General features: G+C 36.2%; 1 protein-coding gene across 14 annotated transcripts in view; it reads left to right on the top strand.

Annotated features, from left to right (window-relative positions):
- The window catches only part of AHI1 (Abelson helper integration site 1), a 79,435-nt gene that overhangs the window by 25,935 nt on the left and 36,367 nt on the right, over positions 1 to 17,133 (top strand). For 13 of the 14 annotated variants that reach the window (XR_014944828.1, XR_014944829.1, XR_014944825.1 and 10 more), the window contains 2 exons: positions 1,362 to 1,564; positions 12,935 to 13,043. Coding sequence is in view for 9 of the 14 variants with exons in the window: in XM_085543587.1 (XP_085399713.1) it covers positions 1,362 to 1,564; positions 12,935 to 13,043 (312 nt within the window). In the remaining 5 variants the exon portion in view is untranslated. Of the gene's footprint in view, positions 1 to 1,361; positions 1,565 to 4,531; positions 4,642 to 12,934; positions 13,044 to 17,133 lie in introns of those variants that run through there. The other variant, XR_014944827.1, reaches the window with a different exon arrangement.

Genomic DNA, 17,133 nt, shown 5'->3' on the forward strand with positions numbered 1-17,133 from the left:
TGCAGAACAAAATCCAGACTGTTTTTTACAGTTTTCTCTGGTTTTGTGTTTTGTGGCTAGCTTTAGCAGTGTCACTGTTTCAATTAAGGACATAGATTCACACATCATATTAGGTTTTAATAGTAGATAATGTGAATAAGAATGAAGCATTAAATTTTGCTTATCTCCAACAGATTTTTTGTTTGATTTATATTTGCTATGAATGTAGGTTTATAAAGCTAATCCTGACTTTATAACTTTGCTTTTTAAATAACGTGCACTAATGAGATTACTCATATCAAATCTCACAGTTCAAGTTATTTGTCTATTGAACCACTTGACTTTTACAGGAAAGTAAAGTGGAATGACTCTGCAGTCAGTATTTAGTGCTAAACTTGATCCTAGTAAGGAACGTGCATTCTAGAGAGCAATGGAAAAATTGTCAGTTGAAGGATTCCTTTAAAACAAGTTTAGTACTGTTCAGTAGGCAGTGAATCTTTAAAAAGCTAATAATGTGTGTGAATGTATATTTAGAGATCACACTGATATCACACTGGTAGTTATTTGTATCATCTGACTTTAACTAAGTCACTGGTGACAGTAAGATTTTGCATAGGTTGTGGGTTTTTTTCTACATTATCTGTTACTAACTTTTTGTTCCTTTTCTGGCTGAAAGCACACACTGCTTTCAGAAGATAGCTTTACTGCTATAGTATTGAAAGAGTTAATCATACAGTAATACTAATTTTAGTCACTGACACAGTTTTTTCAGGCTCCAACAGTATGTGTTTTACATGCAGCAGAAGTTTTATAAATATCTTGGACAGAAGTTACATGTAAAATACTGTTAACGTTTATTGGCTTGAGACCACAGTGTGAAAATTACAAAACTCAAATTATTTGTTTAAATGAGAGTACGCAAAGCTTCCATCAAAAGTATCCTGTGCTAGATGAGTCAGCTGCTTCCTAAGAAGGACTCCTGTACCTATAAATGTGTCTAATGAGGAAATTTTCAGAACAAGTAAAAAGCTTACTTGAACTTATTGCAAGTTATATACTTCCTTGCTTTTGAAAATATTTTTCCACCATCAATGTTTCCTTGTGGAGAATGCCATTGTTTATCAGCAATACCATAATATGAGTGCAGAATGAAAGGTTACCGAACAGATAACAGAAGGGAGACATTGTGATCAGGAAGTACATGGGGAAAGTTTCATGTCTTTTTGAGGTTTTCCCCTTAGTGCTATTAGTACAAATTCTGATGGTGTTTCACTGAAGGCATGACTGGCAAAATGGTGGTGGTCACTGAAATGTTTTTTGTCTCTTGACAATGTAAGTCTTCACCTGACACTTTAATATTGTTTGGTTTTTTTTTTCCACAGTTGCACAACAAGAAGCTGAACTTGTAAAGGATCTCAGCTCATCACTTAGCACATCTGCACCAAGGGGACCACAAATCAGTAGCAGTTTTTCTGAAATTCCTATGCAAAAAAGTTCAGTGATGTCTCCAGCAGATCAGTTTGTCAGTGTTGCAAGAACATCAATGCGAATGCAAAAGTTGAAACAAAAACTTGATTCTGTAATGGTAAGTCAATTTTTTGTATTTTACAGGAGTATACAGTTTTCTCAGTCAAAGTTCATATTCTTGGAGTAGTTTATGTAGCAAACATATGTGCATAGTCTCAAGATCTCTTCAGAAATGAACACATACTTCTGTGATGTTAGTGCACCTGTGACTAACTCTTTAGAAGAGATCAATCACATAAAGCTTAGTACCTGAGGTTTTTTAAAATCAATTATTGGTGATAAGGAATCAATTTTTTTCAATGCCCATTGCCATTCATACTATCTACTCCCTAGATCATTATGGCCAAGCTTTAGAAAGGTTATTGGTTGGTGGAAGTTATTTCTTTTCATCTATTCACCTATAAAACTGTGTTTGGCCTAAGAGGCAAGGAGTTTCATGTCAGAGGACTGACTGTAGGGCTCAGCTGTGTAGAGATGAATTGCCTTCTGTTGGACACAGCCGTTTCCAGCCAGCTCCAAAAAAGGCAGTATGGACTCACTTCAGAGTGAAACTGAAAATGATCTGAAAAGCGTATGGTACCTCTAGAAAAGGATAGTAAAGGAAATATTTAGTTGCAAGGGGCAGGAGACAGCAGCAGAGAAGGTGCAAAGAGAAGCACATGAGGAGGCATGTTTGGAAATAGAGAGGAGCTGAGGAGGCACAAAGGACATGGAGATGAGGAAGAAACAGAACCATAAACAAATGGAGCAACAGAACAAGATCATGGAAAAGACGCAAAGGGAAGTGCAGGAGAAGATGTGTGAGGACACAATAGAAAAGATAGAAGGAGGTACATCAATAAAAGAACTGCAACCCATGAGAAATCCCTGCTGGAGCAGGTACAGCTCCTGAGGGGACTTTGGCCTATAGAGGACTCACACCAAAGCCATTGAAAAGGGTAAGAAAAAGTGAGAAACCAAGAAAATCTTCTTGGCATTAACGCATCTCCTACACCATCCAGTGCTTTACCAAAGGGAATAAGTATAACACAGCATTAAAACAAGCCATCTAGAAACTACAAAAAGGGAAGAAGAGGTGTTTCAAATGAAGCTGAGGCAGATAAAGAGGAAGGAGAGATGTTTTGTTTCAGTATTTTTTTATTGTTTTGCTTGTTTCTTGGTATCTGAATTGACAATGAAAATATTTTGTAATTGGCAATAAATTCAATTAAGCAAAATTCACCAACTTGAGACTAGCTCGCTTTTGACAAGAATGCAGAATATTTCAGAACCATGCAGTTGTAATTAATATTCACAATTACATGAACTGTATTTGGTTTTCCACATATTTTTCATTTTAAGTACTTTTGAGTGCATGTTGATTTTTATGTAGCCTTAGGCATTGTCTGCATTAATAATAATGAAGCAGAAACATACAGGTGATTAAAGTACTTGTTACTGAGGATTGTGTAGCTACTCTCATCAAATCTTAGGGGTTTTGATAGGATTATGTCTTGTCTTGTTCTCTGGCCTTTACATCCCTATTATGCTTGTGTTTTGAAGTTACCCAAAGGAGAGCTATCTCAGCCCTGAGATTTCTGGACTGCAATCTCCTAGTGAACCTCATTATTAAATCCGATACTAGGGCTTGGCTAATGCTAGCATGTGGCTGCTATCTGTACATCTGGCCACACATAAGGAAGCAAGCCTTGTTTATTTTTCACTTAGTTCTTCCTCTTCAAGTGAGCCCTATTGCTTTGAAGTTGATAATGAGACAATGAGAGACATAGTACAGAGATAACTGAGCATCTAACTGTGCATTTGGGAAGAGTTCTGTAGGAAGATTTCCAAGGAGAAAAGATTCTTGCTCTTCTGCATGTCTTCATCTGAGGAAGAAGATGTGGATAATAAATTTCTTGGAGGTTTTTTTGTTTTTGTTGCAGCTGTCTGATCCAAGAATTCTGGTTTGTGGGAGACAAATCTGTTTTAGTAGAGTCATGTAACAGTTAGACTATAGAACGATGATTGTGAACCTTTAGTTTTGGTTTCTGTAGAATACAATGAGATTTTCTGACAAGAATTTTGCACTACATGTTTTCTGTAGTTAGATGAAATGGTGTAAACTTACTCTGTGTTTAAGAGAATGACTTTCAGCCACTATCGTTTGGTAATCCTAAACTCCCATTTATAAATGAAAGACCAGTTAATCCTGAACAAGTCCACTGAGAGAAGAATCATGATCAAAGTCTTGGACAGCATCCTCCAAGCCCTCTGCTCATGAATATATATAAGAGAAATTTTGGAAAGGTCATCTGAGCCCTTTCACTGTATGGGTTTCTAAACAGTGAAGGATGGCATTTGAAAAAGCCATCCAGTCTGATGTCTGTCTCAGAGCAATGTTGTTTAATAAAACTTGGAGACCTTCCTTTCAGAGATTTATTAACAACTGAGATCTTGGTCATAAATTTCAAAAGAACTTGTGATGCTCATATTTTCATCAATCTAGCATGAGAATCAGTAGAGACTTCCTTTCCAGTAGGAGACAGGAGTACTTATTGTATGCACCTGTGATGCCCATCAGCCTTGTTAGGAATCTGAATATCTTCTGGGATGGTGAGTAAGGACGCCCTACTTGTGCAAAAGCAGAACCTGGATACATGCATCACTTCATTCTTTTAACATAACAATTGTCTAGGTCTTCCATTAGGTAGAAACAGTGAAAGAACTGATTATTTACCTTTGTGATTTATCAGCAATTGCAGTAATACTGCAAATCTTTCCTGACTTTTAAATCTTGTTGTATCCAGTAGAGGCCAGGTAGTTGTAGAGAGCTGTAAGGACTCCTCTGAGCCCCCTCTTCTCCAGATTAATCATTCCCAGAAATGGTGGTGAAAGATGATCACCAACAACCACAGCCTTTTAAATCTGTATGCCCCAGATAAGTAGAAACCACTCCAACATGTACTTGTGTGCATGTTCTTGGATCTGTGGATACAATCCTAATTTTCTTTATGTGCTGCTGTTACTATACAATTGGTCTCTGCAGCACTGATGAAGTCATTAACAGCCCTCATGGTAAATCCAGAGAAGACCAGTTCTGTGGTTCTGCCTGAAGTTCTGAATGCTCACCTCATCCCTTCTACCCTGTGGAGATATGTAAGTGTGCAGTATGCCTGCCTTGGTTGAAATCATTGGTATTGTTGCCAGGAGCTGTTGGAAAAGGATGTAGCTGTGAGCATGCATAACAGAAGTCTGTGAATGATGATGTTCCCTCACAGGAATTTTTTAAGTTATAAGAACAGGAATTCCACAGCAGTGAGGGACCTCTGTAGCCAGGACAAAGGTGTGTTCTGAAAAAAATTATAACTTTTCTACTAAGTCTTCCAAAACCAGCCATCATCGTTTGGACTTTATCCTGCTTCATCACTGATATTCTTATATTTCGTGATAGTCCTGAAATGAACAGAGGTGTTTCTAATGCTCAGCATGAATTGTTCAGCAGTGTTTCCTTGGGTAGGTAGCACAACTCTGAGTGATTGAAGAGGTAAGTTAACACTAGGTGAAACAAGCAGTTATAGAAGAGCAGTACTGGAAAGAAAAGCCTTAGCACAGATACCATCAACAGACAGAAGGGCTCGTAAAGAGGTTAAAAGGGTAGTAAGCAAGAGAAATCCAGTTCTTGTAGACTAGAACCACTCTGCAGTGTGAGGCATGTACAATAGGTTAAAGACACCGCTTTGCAACACTGGAGGCCCGGGTTCGAATCCGCCCTGTGGCAGAAGTGGTAGAAGTGCTGCTCTGCTACACAGGAGGCTCAAATCTCGGGGGTTGGACTCTAAGGTCCCTTCCAACCCACACAAGACTGTGATACTGTGATTGGTGAGAATGACTCTCGTGCACTCATAAGGTGCACTATTTCTTCAAGTTAAAGATACTAATGTAGATGCAATTTTAGTTTTACTTTCTTGGAAAGTAGTAATGCATGTAGACTGAAAGACTGCTCAATTCTGCTATGCATGGGAACATTTTATGGGATTTTTCAGTGAATCGCATGTGGTGCTTCTGCCTTGACTTGCAGGCATGGCGTAGGAGGAATGTCTTCCTTTCTTTGGAAATTTGCAAAAGGTTTGCGAAGTCATTGTAGTAGATTACTTTAAAATATTTACTAATCAGTCTTCCACTTAAAGGTTTATTAAAGCAGTCCAGTCTGCACAACTTGGATAAAATAATACAGTGACTGTTCTTTTTTAAGACCACACAGCTTACTTACCACAGCAAAGGTTTCTTAAACCTCCAGTGCAAAGGCATGCTCAGATTATGAAACCAGTATAAACAACCAGGTAAATCCAAGATGTTCCACGAATAGCAGAACATATGAAGCATGATTTCCTGTGGTTTTCATTTGTCTCCTTCCTGCCTGGATTTAATTGTGTTTGACAGAGATTGTTGTTTACCAGCTTTTGCCAATGTTTCTGTTAATGTATAGACTTATTTGAGTTCTTGTTTTCTATTCTACAATTTGTTTTCATTGAATTCATCACCTAGCACCTTCCTGTGCTCACATCCACTGTTTTGTCTCCATAAAAATTCAGCATGCATCTGTGAATGTTAACAGATGCCATTTTTTTCTGCATGAAGGACTTCAGTAACACACATTTGCTTCATATGCACTTGTGTGTTCAATGCCTTTTCTGTCAGACTGCCCCTCAGCTGCCATCTGTCACACAGCAACAACATGTAACAGAATATTGGTGGTAGGTTCAACCTCTACTGCCATGCCACCAGCATCCACCTCTGATGTCATGGCCTAATGTAATGAAAGAGGAAGCATTTATTTTGGAGCAGCCCTCCCTTGTATGACTTATTTCTTCCTCAGGGAATTAATGCTAAGGTACATTTATATTCTCAGAAGTGTTTGATAGAAAAACATTTAACCAATTTTCAGACATTAAAAGATTAATGATAAATTAAAAAATAAATGCTTTTCTTTCAGTGTTTCTATTTATGTACTTAAAATTTCACTTTCACTTATCAATCAAAATGTGTGTTTATATCTTTTCATAATGAGGGTAATATATGATGTGTAAAATGAAGAAAAGTGCTGCTTGTAGAGGTAAAATATCCAACTGTGATTTATTTCTTTTTTTTTAATTGGTCAAAAACTCCACGCAGTAGCTTGAGAGAGAAAAAAACTTAATGACAACATCTGTTTATACTCCTTAGTACTAATCCTGGAATCAATTATATGTTGGCTGCCCCATCTCTTAGTATGTGAATAATTCTAAATTAAGAATGTTTGGCTTTTCCAGTCCTCCTCACAGCATATTTCTGTGTAAAAATATTATGAAAATGTTATAGAAGTGATTGCCAAAATTCTGTTACTCAGATTTTTCTGTGCAATATGTGGAGTTCTTTCCTATACACAGAACTAACAACAACTGTTTGTGGGTTTTTTTGGTTCTTTGACCATATTGCTATAACATAATTCATCAAGAGAGTAGGTACTGGGAGAACATCCAGAAGCATTCTACCTCAGATTACATTTAATATATTGAACTTTGATAATTACGCTATATGACTGGATTTTGATATCTGATACTTCTGGTATGTTCTGTTTTCTTTTCCATGACTTCCACTTCATATAGAAAGTATGTCAGGCATGAGAAGTGTATTGCAGTCATTTTCTGGCATAAAACTATAGCCATTGTAACTGTTTTATATGAGGATGAGTTAAGATGATGATAAACGTTTGAATGGGTCTGGAATTTGCCGATTGATCCTTTAATATTTTTTTTCAAGTCACCTTAGTTTTCGTACCATTAATGTTTGTCTAATATTAAAGAAATGTCACTCGTTAGTTTTTTCACTGCTGAACAGAGGGGACAGGGATATCTGAGCAATGCTATGTTTATTCAAATCATAGAGCAGAGAAGGCTTGGCTCACTCATACAGGTAAAAGATAACAGATTATACCTGCTTGTGCAAGCTGCCTTATTATCACCAAAGTGTGGAGAAAGCAGCTTTTGTTAACAAGGACATTTTATGCAAGAAAAGACCATAAACATACACTGATTCAATTCACTTAATAACATGGTTGCCCACTTTTTAAATTAATGTTTATTGTGATCTGAGGTACTTTCCTTCAACATGTTGGGTGTGGGAGGAATGCAGTTTGTGGCTCTAATACTGAAATACTGTAAATCAAGAGAAGTGTGGATGCCCCTTCCTTGGAGATGTTTGAGGCCTGCTTGGATAGGGCCATGGCAGTCTGATCTAGTACTTCACTAACTAACCACATCTAGTGGCTGACAACCCTGCCTGTGGCAAGGGGATAGGAACTTGATGATCCTTGTGATCCCTTCCAACCCAAGCCATTCTGTGCTGATTCTGTGATATGCAAGATTAAACCTCAATGGATTTTTAATAAAGTTTTTCAAATTCCTTTTGTTTTGCTGTTAACTGGAGTAAGCAATGCGTTTCTTATTCAAACAAAAACAGATTAACTATAAATTTACATTCAAAAGTGCTGCTCTATTATGAGGAAATTGTCAGGGTTGTGGTTTTTTTTTGCTGTTTTTTTTTTTTTTTTTCGCTTTCTCTATATTTGCATTACAGTTAATGTCTGGAGTAAGCAAATGGAGACTAACATAAATTACAATTTCTGTTTAAACGCTTCATTTTAGAAGCAACGTAACTAAATGCGAAGTGGTTTGTAGAAATTTACTTTTTTGTGGTCTAGAGTAGTGGGAATGATAATGAAGTCTTCACTGGAGAAAAAAAAAGAAATAAAAATCACCTTTTGAACATCTCTGGAAAAGCAAAGAAATCAGAAATTCTGCCTAGAAAAAGATTTTATGTGGTAGGAAAGGCCTAGGGTCTAAGAAAATAATTTGGTAAAGGTGAATAATGCTGGGAAGGAGCTTACAAATGCCTGACTGTTTACATGGTTAACTGAAACTGCATGCTCTTCTTAGGATTATGTCCTAATGGCTTTTACCATCAAATGGAGAGGAATAGGTTTCTATACATATTTGAACAGCTGTGAGTCAAAATGTTACTAGTATCTGTTTTCTTCAGAAGGAGGAGAAATAAAATCATAAGACAATCATTGGGTTCATTTTGAATAAAATGGAAGTTATGTCGATTTTCATTCTTTAAAAAGGTTATTTTTTTTCTTTAACTGCTAAAGAAAAGTCATGGATTTTTATTTTTTATTTTTTTTCTGGTCATATTTTTGATAGCAAGAATCAAAACCAACCTTGATAGAGTCCACAGTTTATGTGTTGCCTACAGGGTTTTTACTGTGCTAACAGATCTAGTTTTTACTGCTATGCTGATGCCATTGGTGAGTTCTGCTATCATCACAGAATTGTATGGGTTGGAAGGGACCTCCAGAGATCACTGAGTCCAACCCCCATGCCGAAGCAGTATTTCCACGCATGTTTGTATGCTGAAGAAATACCAGTTGTCTCCAAACCAGGAAAGATCATACTCTCTGAATAGGACTGAGTGAAGCTGCATAGCATAGCCTAGAATTAACTGTTTTATACCTTGAACAAAGAATTTGGTTTTCTTTGTGGCTAAAAGAAAGGAGCTTAATACTTCAAACATTTAATTCTTAACAACAACAACAAAATCTCATATAAGAAGGAAGAAAGATTTTATGGTAAGCCTGTAATTGAAATGCAGGAACTCTGTGGTGTTACTGAGGAATGGAATATATATAATTGCTGTGAGCTGAGATACATCTGCTACAGACAATGCATTTGTTCATACTGTACAAAACTGAAAGAGTAAGAGGTGGTATAGAGCTGGCCAACTTGATTTGACTTGCAAATGGGCATGTATATATGGAAATCTTGCTTGTATTGATTGGAAAGATCATAAAATTGCATCCGTATGAAAAAAAAAAAAAAAAGGGTCCTTGTCAGCATGTGAAGTTTTGCAGTATTCTGTTTTTCTGTCTCTCAGAATTCACTTTTAATGTGAAAACTAGTTCTACTGAAAGTGCTTATTTGCATAATTTGCATAGAGCTCCCTAAACACACACACAAAAAAAGAAGAATGCAAATCAGCTTTGTTTAAACTGGGCAAAAATTATCTAGATATCCTCTTATTGCTACAAGAACTACACAAATGTTATAACTCTTAGTTTTAGTCAATTCAGGATAGTAGCAAACTGCGTCTTTGATAAAGCTGTGGTTTTTGCATGAAGCAAGCAAAGCCTGTTGTGAAAAATAAGTAGATTGATGGTTGGTCATCTTAGCCAACTTTGCTCATTGTTGTGAAGATATTTAGCAACACCTTCCCTCAGCATGAATTTCAAAATAAAATAAAATAAATTGAAAGGTTGCTTCACTTTATTCTGTAGCCTTCTGTATCTGCTGTAGGAAAATTAATTACTCTTCTATACCTAGAAACACCTATATGAATCATTTGTTCACTTTTTAAAGCTGAGTGATTCCTTTATCTGTTATAATATTGTCAGTGATTTTTTTTCTTTCTGGAGCTTTTAAGAGATTTTAATACTTCTTGGGAGCATGGCATTGAGATTGTAAAAACTTATTCTGCATCTACTTCAGACAGGCAGTCTTGTGTATTTCACTTTCAGTGAACTTCCCTGCTATTAAGGGAACGAATGAATCACTCTTGTCAGATTTCTTTCATTCAAAACGGAGGTGTCCAACCTTTTGGCTTGCCTTGGCAAGTGAGTGAAGAATTGTCTTGGGTTGCATGTAAAATATATAATATAGTTAATGTTTGTCATAAAAATGAGGGCCACTAAACCATAAATCAAGCAGATTGGACACGTATGATTTAAAGCTTCGTCAAATCTCGCTTTCATAAAGGCATGGTGGGTTGGTGGGATTTTTTTCCTTTTACTTTTAAAGACTTGGAGAAGAACAATAAGCTAGATCTTATTTTGCATTTTAAAAAAGCTGATTTTCTTAAATCTATGAGAGCACTTTCACTTCTAATGTATGTGTCTAGTGCATTTGATTTAAAAGCGTATGTAATGATTCTTTGGGCAATACAGCAGGAAAATAAAGATAAATGAATTAAATGCTGTACATGAATGTTTTGTACGTGTTTTGTATTTCTCATAGTAATTCTCATGTAATATAATTCAAGCACCACGATCAAGACAATTTTCTCCTGATTCTCTCCCCCTCCCCAGGGTGAGCCAGAGAATTAAGTGTTTCTAAGAGCTAGTTTTAAATAGTTGACACTGTTTAGTTTGATTACCAGAGGTTGATACATTCAGCCTGTCTTTATTCCCTATTGCACTGGAAACCTGATATAGAGAATCTGCTTTGGCAGGGGGGTTGAACTGAATGATCTCTGGAGGTCCCTTCCAACCCCTATGATTCTGTGATTCTGTTTAATCAGTTTTTTTTCTGTCAAAGGAATTCCAAGAAGTTACATGAATATTCTTAGCTGGAAAATACTCCTTTGTTCCATTGGTAATGGAGAAAACTATAATGTGCCCCCATCACAGAATTCATGCAAGGGACTGATCTTCTGATTTGTTTTCCTGCAGAAATGCTGCCACTGGAGTTAATGGTCAGTTACAGGAGATGAAATAACTGGGAAACTGAGCTCAACATGTTAGCATAACAAGAATACTTTTCTGTGTTGGAGTAAAGACATAAACTAATGGCTTTCTACTGTATTATTGTCTACCAGAGAAAACTTCATATTTATGAAACTTAATTGCTTACATATGTAAGCTTAGCAAAAACCAGATTGGTTCTGGTTGTTATTCTGAACAGTCCTTGCCATTCTGCTTACATTTCATAATTGTTGTTTATTAACATTCAGTTAAATTGAATAATATATAGATATTTTAATGCTTTTATATCATGTCCACTGGTTGTTATGGTTGCTCACCATCCCTGGAGACTTTCAAGGCCAGCCTGGACCGGGCTCTGGGCAGCCTGATCCAAATGTCCCTGTTCATTACAGGGAAGTTGGACTAGATGGCCTTCAAAGTTCCCATCCAGCTCTACAGATTGTATGATTATTTCTGACCAGTTTTGGTATATAGTCCTAAGAACTGTATGCAGTTGCTGAGAGGGTACAATTTTTATCAGGTGCTTCTTTCAGTAGAGTTAAATCCTTTTTACTACTTAATATCCAAATATACTTAGATTGAGGTCTAGTGTAATAACGCAGAAGAGATCACGGATATCCTCCATGTCTTGGTCAGGTTACTCAACGTGCATTATTGGTGCTGTATTGCTTTCAACCCAGAATACCTGCCAGTGGCCAAATACTATGCCTTATTGAAACCCTTTGAACTGTTTACTATATGACAGAAATAATACTTACACAAATTATACTGCTTCTGGAAGTAAGCCACCGACTCTCTTTGTTCTAGCTGTCTCCATTTTTTAAAGTGGAATTTAAAAGCCAATAGATTGAAAGTTTGAAAAATGTCAGTGTGATATTTTGGCCCCCAAATGAAGTTTAAGAGTCTGATTAAAGATTACTGAAGTCTAAGAAAGTTCATTGCTGAAAGCAGGGTTTTAGTTGCACTAAGTGACCATACTAGGCTGTGAAATAGTCTCAATTTTTGAAAGGGTTAACAGTAATGTGTATTTTTTTAATGTAAAGTAATTCTCCCCAAAATTTTAGTACTCAAATTTGTTTTGAAGGGGAAAATTACAAATATTTTAAGATCTACTTGCCCTCCCCTCTTGCCAATTTACCAAAGGAAGCTAGATAAAACATTTAACAAATAGTGAAATTCTTGATTTGATTATGTGAAAACCCCTGATACTCATTTATTTTGCATAGCCTCTATGGAATAATGTGTCGAATAAAGCTTGGGAAAGGTTTATGCATTGTACAAGCTTCATGCATGCCAGGAAACTCTACAGCAAATCAAATTTTAACTACGTTATCTTTGTTATTATGGAAATCATGGCTACAGGTATTTTTTGTGTAGCTTACTTGAAGGATAAAGTATGCTATATTGACTTGCAGTAAGAAATTTGGTGTTGGGACTGATTTAAGACTTTTTTTTCATCTTGGACTAATATTATGTAATCTCTTCTTAGATGTTGCATTGTTTGAGTACTGAAAAGTGAGAAGTAACTATCCTATTGTGTTTTATAACCATATATAATATATAAATGACATTTAATTTTTATGCACTAAGATGCAACAAGATGATAATGCAGACTTTTTTTTTTACTCTTTTCACAACTTCAGAATTTTTGTCTGAAAAAATGCAATTTGATGTGTACATCTGTCAATACTTTTTCCACTATGAAATGTTCGAAAAAACCTACCCATGGAAATTGCTTTTTGCCATCTGCTTGTCTTATATTTCTTCCTATATTTTAATAATGCTTCAGAATAAGTAATTATTTCTCTATTTGATGTTGCATCAAGTAACCCAGGAAATTACACTTTGGTTTCTGATTTCTCTTTCCTATTACAGACGAGCTCAAATCTCTTGCTTCCTGCTCCATCATCACTGTCTCCAGACTCCAAACTAAGACTGCCAAACACTTTGAGCACTCCATTGAATCCTCTGTATTCTTTCTCAGGTAAAAGCAGTGTGTTTCTTTCTTTATATGCTTACTCTCTCTACTGAATGGGTCAAAACTTCTGTTTGGTTTTTTGTTGTTGTTGTTGTTTTTTTCTCTGTAAATATTACTTTGTAGCTCTTTCAGGGAACAGCCAGTTTGCTAAATGTGATTATCACATCCCACCCATGAGGGGATATGTGACCAGATTTGCAAACCCTTCAGTTAGATACAGTTGAAACAGCACTCAGAGTCCAAAAACAATCATTGGTTTTAATGAGAATCTGCAGTGCAGTTATCTTAAAAGCATTGACACTCTTAGGATTCTGTTATCTAAGCTGCGCAGATAGACTATGCAACTTTATAGAGCCTTGCATAACTTAGCAAGTTTAAAAGACAGGGGAAAAATGGAGAAAGAAAGAGATGAACTGAGAAAGAGATCCCTGATAGAGGTGCCAGGGTTGATCCAGCCAGTGCTGGTCCTCTGTGAGAACGCTCGTTCAGAACCTCACCTGAACTTCCCTTGGGAATCCTTGTATGCCTGCTAGATCTGTGGGGTCCGCAATTATTACAAGTTGGTCCCTCTGTCCTTCTTGAACATTTCTTGGGCCAAAATGAGGCCAACAAGTCTCCACAGTGATCCCTCCTCCAATCACCTCTTGAGCTGTTTGTCTATTGTCATGGCAGTGGTTTTATTTTGCGTGTATTTGAGGCAATTCCAGGCATACCACAGATACAAGAGTTTCTTGTAGATCTGCTACAGTGATGCTGTTCATAATAAAGTGCAGTGTAATACAATCTCATGCTGTATCTGTTCTCTTATAATATTATAATACTATTTTTCTTTAAGTTGTACATTTCTTTATTAGTGCTGTAAGTTGCTAGAACTGCATGTGATTGCCAGAGTTTCTTAGTTTAACATTTTGTTTAATGTAACTTGAACACAGGCACTGCAGAACAATGAAATCATATTTTTAAAATCATAAAGAATAATGTAGGAAAACAGCAATAAGAAAAGTAGTTTTAGTGCTTCTAAACAGTAGTTTGTTTGCACTTGCATTTTGTCTATGTTTAAGAGGTCTTTTTTTTTTTTTTTTTTTTTTTTTTTTATCTAAAACATCTTGTGTTCCAAGGTTTTGAGAAAAATATAAACAATGAACCTGTGTGTTTTTGTGGTGCTTATTTACCACAGTGGAATCCTAGTTTCCAAGTGTTTTTGGTTTTGTATCTTTGAGAAAAGTAATAAGTCTGTGGAATGGTGAACTGGAGAAAGGTAGCAGAGATTTAAAATGTTGATAGTACAGAAAGCAATGGTATAATATACAATTATCTCCTAAAGGAAGATCGTCTTCTTTGCAAATCATGTTTGGATTACATTTTGTGTTTATTAAGAACTAGTCCTTAGCATGTACCAGAAGATGAACCAACCTTGCAGTCACTTGTAGATTCAGCACAAATGGCTAACTACCAATTCAGTTCTTCATTTGTTTTTCTATTTTAAGAAAAGAACTGTTAGAGCCTTAACAATATCCCTGTATATAATTCAGAGCAAGTTCTCATTGTTTCTAGCATATGGAAATCATTCAGAAAGAGGATACATATTCTGTCTTGTACTTATTCTGTTGTTACTTGTTAAAATAAGTGGTTACAATAAGTGGGCTAGTCATCTACAGAACTTGAACTTATACTGTGTTTCAAATATGTAGATGTAATATTGCCAAAGCTGACGCTTGAAGCTTGCAGAAGCACAGATGAGTGTGTCGATGGAGACTTCTTAAATCTTATGCTCAGATACGTGCTGCGATGTTTGTGCGCTTCCAATATGGTTGTTGCAGAAAATGCCTAATACCACAACAAAATCCCCAGATATGGAGCATTAGTTATGAAGTAGAAATATAGTAAAAAGAGGTATATTTTAGTGGTCTTTCTTCAGTCAGTTAAGGCAGTAAGAAAATGAAGTTTTCTAAGGGAAAAAGACCATGAAAAATTCAGTGGTGCAAGAATGAAATAGATTTCCTGTAAGAAAATTTGAACAAATCCTAAACGATTTTTATCTCACATTTTGGAGACTTTCAAGTTCTACTAGTATGACAGAATTGTCTTCATTGAAATGCAGGAGAAAGCTCTACTCACCTAGCTAATCTTTCCTCATTTGTTATTAAGTGTGGTTTTAGCTATGAACTGCCAGTTTAGTTTTACTTTTGAACAAAATATAGTGTATACTAAACCAGATCTGCTTATTTATTATATGGATTGTGCTGGAAGCAGAAAACCTTATTGTTTTTTATTTTAAATGTACACATGCACTATTTTCTTCTTATAAAATAATATAGCGTCATTAACTGCCTGTAATACAGGGACCCCTCACTTTTATCTAGTGGATGTTTGCCTCTTCCTGAGGGTTATGCTGGCTGTTACTCTCCTCCTCACACTTCTCTGTCACCTTTTTGCTGTGTATGTAATTATTTTCAAAACAAATTGCAGAATTGCCATTACAGTGAAATCCATAAAGGCAGCATGTGTAAAGTCCTGTTAACATTCTCTTTATGTACCTGCTGTATGTTCTTGTTCTATTAACATTGCAGTTACATCTTGAGATATGAACAGTATAGTAGCCTGGATACATGCAGCACTTTATTCTTTTAACATAACAACTGTCTAGGTCATCTATTAGGTAGAAACAGTGGAAGAACTGATTATTTAATTTTGTGATTTATCAGCAATAGCAGTAATACTACATATCTTTCCTGACTTTTAAGTCTTGTTATAACCAATAGAGGTCAACCCCTGCCTCGCTATCAAGTAGTTGTAGAGAGCATTAAGGATTCCTCTGAGCCTTCTCTTCTCCAGACTAATCTATTCAGGTCCCCTCAGTGACTCCCTGTAAGACTTGTGCTCCAGATCGTTCAACAGCTGTGTTGTCCTTCTTTGGACGTGCTCCAGTGCTGTAATGTTTTTCCTGTAGTGGGGGGCCCAAAACTGCACATAACATTTCAGATGCAGCATCACCAATGCCGAGTACAGAAGCAGAAGGTGTTGGAAAAGCTACTATAGGAATAATTGTCTTGTGGAAGCCAAGCATCCATTGTGATGTCACTTTTTGATCCTCTAATGTCAGCTCTTCCTGTCATTGTGAAGCAAAATTCACCAAGCATTGTACTATACAGCCATTAATAGGGAAGATGAGCTGCACTGAAAACGTCATGAGACAGGTTAATTTTACCCTTTGATGAAACAAGTTGGAAGTTGCAGAAGCTCTATCTTTCAATTATCAGATTACTGATGTTAAAATCTTTTCTGTTTTTGTTTGCCTTGCCTCCTTAATATTTTAAGCATCTTTGGACAGTGAAGTCACTTTCTTACACACAAATAAGTGGTTTTATGGATGTGTGGTATACCGTGAGAGAACTGGCTTGCATTTTTTGGCTGTGTTCAGCAGTGTCTCTTCACTAACTCTCACTGTATTCAGGGCTTGTTTTCTGAAATAAATTTTATGTTATAGGTAATTATAATTAGCAGTGACCGTAATTGTTAACTATGTGGGAGACTTAACTATAAGTATTGCATAGATCCTTTCACTAAAAATTTGACTTCAAAAACCAGTTAATTAAAATTGCTCTTAAAAATTAATTACATTATGTGCTAGAAACGTGATGGTTCTTGTATCTTGAAAAAATATCAAAAACAAAAAACTTAATGCTTTGGCAAAGTTGAGAATAATTAGAAATTTTCTCCCCGTTAACACAACTGACAGTCAAAGGTGTTTTCCACCTATATAAAGCAAAAGCTTCAAAGTGGTCTTGCTCATTCTCTGAAGATGGAAGTAAAACTGACTTTGCATTTAAATTTCAGAATCACCAAGGTTGGAAAAGACCTTAAAGATCATCCAGTCCAACCATTCACCTATTACCAATAGCTACCAGTAAACCATGTCCCTCAACACAATGTCCAAACATTCCTTGAACACCCCCAGGGCTGGTGACTCCACCACCTCCCTGGACAGTCCATTCCAGTGCCTGAGAAGTAAATCCTCTATTGTATTTGATAGACTGCTCAAAATTCCTCTTTTCAGTCACAACCAGTTAGTAAATTTCTGCTTTGGACATAAAAG

This window comes from Coturnix japonica, chromosome 3 (genome assembly GCF_054131305.1).
Source record: "Coturnix japonica strain WE chromosome 3, WE-NBRP24, whole genome shotgun sequence".
Taxonomy (NCBI): Eukaryota; Metazoa; Chordata; class Aves; order Galliformes; family Phasianidae; genus Coturnix; species Coturnix japonica.